We start from the raw sequence: 6,401 nt of genomic DNA on the forward strand, positions 1-6,401 counted from the left end.
TGTTGGAAAGTTTATTTAAAAAAAAAAATTATTATTATAGTAAATTTATGTAGCAATACATTTGCCAGTTCAACATTTTTTACATGTACAAGTCAGTGATATTAATTATATTCATCATGTTTTATAACTACCACCACTCTCTGTTTCCTAATTTCTATTAAGAATTATGGAAAAGTGTTGGGAAAGTTTTTGAAACAAATTAAATTTAGATATAGAGATAGTCAAGTTTTCTGCTTCGTTTTTTGCGATTTTTGTAAGTGGTATTTTTGAAGGTATTTGTCCATTTCATCTAAGTTGCCAAATTTATTGACACTTTTTTTTTTCCGAACTATTCTCTTATTATCCTTTGAATATCTGTAATATCTGCATTGATAACTCTTTTTTTAAATTATTATCCTGATATTAGTGATTTCTTGCTTTGACTGACCTAAGGGTTTTTCAATTTTGTTGATCTTTTCAGAAAGCAGTTTATTTTCATTAATTTCCTAGTGGCTTGTCTGCTTTCTCTTGAGTTGATTCTAATCTTAATGTTACAATTTTAACTTTTTCTTTATTTTAGCTTTTGCTCCTCTTTTTTTTCTGAGTCTAAAATCCAGTTAAAGCAACAAGTGTCCGTCTAAACACTGCTTTAGTTTTGCTCCACACACTCTGCTATGCTGTGTTTTTGTTATCATTAAGTTCAACGTACATTCAGATTTCATTTGTGATTTCTTCTTCATCCTATGAATTATTTAGGAGTGCTTTTTTACTCTCTAAATATTTGAAGTTTTCTATGTTTCTTACTACTATTGGTTTCTAATCTAATTCCATTGGGTCCAGAGAACATCCCCTATGTAATATCAATCCTTTAAATTTTACTGAGAATGGTTTTATGGCCAATTTTTGCAAACGTGCCATGTGCACTTAAATATTTATTCTGTAATTGTTGGATATAGTATCCTACAAATGTCAATTAGAAGGCGGCTGATAGTGTGTTTAAATATTCTGTCTTTTTTGCTTTTCTAAAAAAATATCTAAATATTCTACCAATTGCTAAGAGAGATCTTAAAGTCTTCTGGGATTACGAAATTATGTAGTTCTCCCTTTAAAACTATAAATTTTTCCTGTCTATATATTGATTCTCTGTTGATAGGTGTATACCTAATTATGATTATGTTATCCTGATGAATTATTCTATTTATCTTATGAAATATTTTTATATCTGATATTATTTGTCTGAAAGTCCATTTGCTCTAATATTATTAGTGTCTTTTCAGCCTTTATTCCCTTAGTATTTCTATCTTTTTTTTAAATCCATTTTCTTTCTATCAATTTGCTTTCATATTTAAAATGCATTTCTTATTGGCAGCGTTTATAGTGGTTTTTCTTTTATCTACTCTGACAATTTCTTACTTTTGATTGGCATGTTTATGTCATTAATATTTAAAGATTAATATTTAAGTACTTGGGTGTATGTTATTTTATTAACTGTTTTGCTTGTCCCCACAGGTTTTTGTTTGTTTGCTTGCTTGCTGTTTTCCTTGTTGTTCTCCCTGTCCTTTCTTGCCTTTTTATTGTGTGTGTGTGTGTGTGTGTGTATATTATATATGTATATGTATATATATATATAGTTGTTGTTGTTGTTGTTATTTGCCGTTGAGTCAGACCCAACTCATAGCGACCCCTCCTTGGGTTTCCCAGGCAGTATCACTACGGAAGTAGATTACCCTATCTTCCATACATATATATATATATATTTGGTATTAGAATATTTTTTAGGATGCTATTTTGACTTATATATTAGTTTCATAGCTGTACCTCACTGTAGTTTTAAATGGTTGTTCCAGGGACCACAGTATATACCTCTCATTGTTCTCATACTTCTTAGAGTTAATATTGTATCATTTTGTGTAAAATTAGAAAACTTGCTATCATATACAACTCTGTTACACTTATTTCACCATGCACACATTGTCACATGTAGTACAAATGCATCGAAGCCTCATAAGACATTTGTTATAATTTCAGTTTTAAACAGTCATAGGAATTTTATAGGATTTGAGGACAAATATTTGTCCAGATATTTACCATTTCCATTACTCTTCGTTGTTCCTGAAGATCCAGATTTCTCTCTGGAAATATTTCTATTTAGTCTGAAGAATGTATTAAGCATTTTTTATAGTGTATGTCTGCTGGTGATAAACTCTGTATGTTTTTCATGATCTGAAATATCTTCATTTCACCTTTATTCCTAAGGATACTTTCACTTGATATAAAATTCTTCACTGACAGCTTTTTTTGTTTCAGTATTTTCATGGTATACACCCATTCCTCACTTACCAACATGATTAGATTCTAAAGATCAGGTCATTATGTGAAAATAAGTGCTACGTGAAAATGGAGGACAACCACATCAGATCACAAAATGGAAGATAATTACATCATTACATAACTGCCAAACAATGTTGACATGTGGCCTTAACTATCACAGACAGCATTACTCTTGTCTCACACCTTGGCATTCATTATTGTCAGACATACATTGTCAATGTGCGAAATATTTGGATAGTAGATATTTGACTACTATCATAAATGCAAAATGTCAGCTGAGTTGGTCGTTAAGTGAGGAGTAAGTGTAGTTTCACTGTCTCTTGACAGTTTCCAATGCGATATCTGATTATTTGCATTGTTTGCAAGATATTTGCATTACGTCCGAATGATTATACTTTAATTATTTCTTTAATTTATTAATTATTACTGTATCTATTGAATATTTGTTTTTCTTTTGACTAGTACTACATTTTTCTCTTATCTTTGGGCTTTCAGTTTGGTCTATTATATGTCTAGTTATGTTTTTCTTTGCTTTTTTTTTTTTTAAGATTTTTGAATCTGTACATTTATGACTTCCACAACATTTTGGATGTTTTTGGCTTTTAATTAAAGTCCCCCCAGCCCCCGCACCAGACCCATTTTCTCTTTCTTCTCTTTTTCTGGGACTCCAAATACATATTTATTAGACTTTTTAATATTTTAACACAGTTTCCTCAGGATCTATTTTTTTCCAACTGCTCTCTCTATTGGATGATTTCTTTTAAACGGTCTTCATATGTGCTAACTTTTGGATCCTTCATCTTTCTTCTGCTATTAAGTCCATCCAGAGGGGTATATTGATTCTCAATTGAGATTCACTGTCATTTCCTTCATTTCAAGCACATTTTCTTTTCCTAAAAGAGTATAATTTTAATAGCTGCTTTAAATTCCTTGTCTAATACTTCCAATATTTGGTTCATCTCAAAGTTGGCATCCATTTATTGTTTTCTTCCTTGAGAATGGGTCACTTTTTTTCAGGTTCTTTCTATGCTAAGTAAGTTTGGATTGTATATGGTACATTGCAAATGTTACATTCTATAAATTCTGAGATTTGTTACAGAGAATATGTATGCTTTTGTTAGTTAGACTCAGACTTAACGCTGTCTTGCTTTCTGTAGGTGATGGTCAAATCTCATTCAATTCTTTAATGCTTTGCTTCACTGTTCTGAGTTTATCCCAGAGTTTTGAGTCTATGCCATGCACACTGTATTGAGAGGTAAGCCTTAGTCTTATGTGGGTCAGTACACAGAATGAGGGGTTCTTCTTTGGCTCTCTTCTCTGTGGAATAGACCCCTCCCTCTTCAGTGGTTGCTTGAAATTCTTTCCCTGATCCATTTAGCCAGAAAGGCCTCAGAGTTTCTATTTCCAGTCACCTGTACCATGCTTCTCTGTGGCAGTAGCATAAACTCAGGGAAGACACAACCAAAAATTAAAATAAGAGCAAAGCCCACTGGTATTCCAATTGCTTCTTCAAGTTTTGACTCTTCTGCATTCCACAGTCTGCCTGCACTTGTTTTCAGTTCAGAATCCTCACATAGCTGCCTGCTGTATTTTGTCCATAGTTTATAGTTGTTTTCAATAGGAGAATTGGTTTACACAGAGATTATTCTGCCGTACTAGAAGGTCAATTTCCCAATTAAGATCTTGCAAAGAAAAATTACTCTAGCTAGTGATAATAAGAAATTTTGAAAATTAAAATATGAGTCAGAATTCTAGACTCAAATGCATATTTTAGTCTTCTAGTTAAGATTCTGATATTTAACTTGCTTTGTGACCTTTTCAAATTTTATGAGTCACAGATGTTTTATCCTTAAAATGGGGACAGTGATTTCATCTCTGCCAATATCACAAATATGAAGATAGAATGAAATCTTGTTCTGATTATAATTTTTTCCCCATTAGTTCAAGCCCTCAATATACATTTTCAATGCAACCTATGCAATTGCAATAAGTTCTTAACTACTCACCACACCCTCAGGTTTATTGTTATTGTTATTGTTGTTTTGTTCTAATCCAAGAAATATATCACTGCCAAAGTAATCTTTTTAAACTATAGCTCAATAAAGTTAATTTTCTACACACAAACCCCCCTTCAATGATGGCTACTTATCTTTGTGCATTTTTAATCTGTCTTCCACATTTAGGGTTTCTTTCCTAAACTTTGAACAACCTCATCTCATTGAACTATATATTTCTTTTCTATGATCTTTTCTAAATCTATCATAATCATGATTTATTAATCTTAAATGTTCACCTTCCACATATCTCTGGTTATCTAAATGTCTTTTTCTTGAGATCCACTTCAAATACTGTGTTGGTTCATTTATAGCTCTGGCAATGCATTCATTCTCTTTCTTTTTCACTTTCTCCTGGATGACTGAATTTTTCCCTCTATCTTTTTGGTTAATTTCATTTATAAGTTATAATGTCTCTCATAATAATGATGATAATAAAGAATCTTGCTTTAATCCATATTCTTCTCCACTTACCATCCATATCTCTTGCATTCCATTTTTAGAAAACTTGAAAGGATTGTCTATTTAGAATTTTCAATTCCTCTTCTTTTATTTTCTCTTCAATAAGTATTTATTTCTACCAAATCACTGAACATGTCATTGTCACTACCCACTGTCATCAGATTTACTCTGACTCATAGTCACCCTATAGGACAGAGTAGAACTGCTCCATAGAGTTTTCATGGTTGTAATCTTTTCAAGAGGATTGCCATATTTTTTTCCATGGAGCAGCTGGTGGGTTTAAACCACCAACCTTTTGATTAGCAGCTGAGTGCTTAACTATTGTACCATCAGATTTCCTTGTTCTTGTCACTAGTGACTTCTATAGAGCTAAATCTAATAGTTAATTCTCAGTACTCATATTACTCAATTTATCAGTAACATTTGAAAGAAGTAATCAATCCCTTATCCTTGGGAAACTTTTTTTCACTTATGTCTGAGGATAATACACTTTCATTATATTCCTCCTATCTCACTACTTTCTTCTTATTATTTTCTTTGTATTCCTGACTTCAAAACATTGGGGTTACTCATTAGGCCTCTTTTATAACTGTACACACTGTATTGATGATATCATCAAATCTTATGGCATTAAACACCAAATCTTGGCCTATCCTTGCCCCTGAATTCCACTCATCTATCCAAGGGTTGACTAAACTTGACTCCCTGAAAGGTATCTCAAACATACATGTCTAAAAATAAACTCATCTTCATACCAAATCTGTTCCTCCACAATCTTACCTATTTTAGTTATGACAACTTTATTTTTCTAATTCAATCAACTAAAAAACTGATGTCATCTTTGACTCAATTTCATTCTCTCACATCTCATATTCAGTCCATGTGGAAATCTGTTTACTTGACTATTTATATTGTATAAGAAAATCTGTCACTTTCTTACCACCGTTGCTACCCAAACTCGGATCCAAGCCACCATCATCTCCTACTTGGATGTTTGTAGTAACCTCACAATTGATCTCCTTACTTTAATATTTGTTCACTTAATTTTCATTCTGAAGAACTAATCACAGTTCCTTTCATCAGGAGCCATCCAGTTGGTTCTAAATCATAGTGACCCTGTGCACAACAGAATGAAACACTGACCAATCCTGGGCCATCCTCACAGTCACTGCTGTGATTGAGTCAGTTGCTGCAACTGTGTCAAACTATCTTTGAATGTCTCCCCCTTTTTTGTTGGCCTTCTACTTTACCAAGCATGACATCCTTATTAAGGGACTGATTTCTTCTGGTAACATGACTAAGTATGAGAGACAAAGTCTGGCCATGCTCACTTGTAAGGAACATTCTGCCTGTACTTCTTCCAAGGCAGATTTGTTTGCTCTTCTGGCAGTCCCTGGTATAGTCAATATTTTTCACCAACACCATAATTCAAATGCATCAATTCTACCATAGTTTTCCTTAGTCATTGTGCAGCTCTCACATGCTGTGTTGGATTGGGTTCTCTAGAGAAACACAAAAACCAGCAAAGTATATATATATATATATATATTTATAGAGAAAGAAAGAGAGAGAGAG

The 6,401-nt window shown here is 32.6% G+C and overlaps 1 protein-coding gene across 1 annotated transcript in view; it reads left to right on the forward strand.

Moving 5' to 3' along the window:
• Nucleotides 1–5,022: 5,022 nt before the first annotated feature.
• The window catches only part of LOC103211722 (ADP/ATP translocase 2-like), a gene marked incomplete at its 5' end in the record, with an annotated part of 17,213 nt that continues 15,834 nt past the window's right edge, over nucleotides 5,023–6,401 (forward strand). Inside the window, one exon of the mRNA XM_007957702.1 lies at nucleotides 5,023–5,040. Coding sequence (XP_007955893.1) covers nucleotides 5,023–5,040 — 18 coding nt within the window. The remainder of the gene's footprint in view (nucleotides 5,041–6,401) is intronic.

The sequence above is a fragment of the Orycteropus afer genome, unplaced genomic scaffold (assembly GCF_000298275.1).
Source record: "Orycteropus afer afer isolate SDZICR_OR568_19922 unplaced genomic scaffold, OryAfe1.0 scaffold00781, whole genome shotgun sequence".
NCBI classification, from domain to species: domain Eukaryota; kingdom Metazoa; phylum Chordata; class Mammalia; order Tubulidentata; family Orycteropodidae; genus Orycteropus; species Orycteropus afer.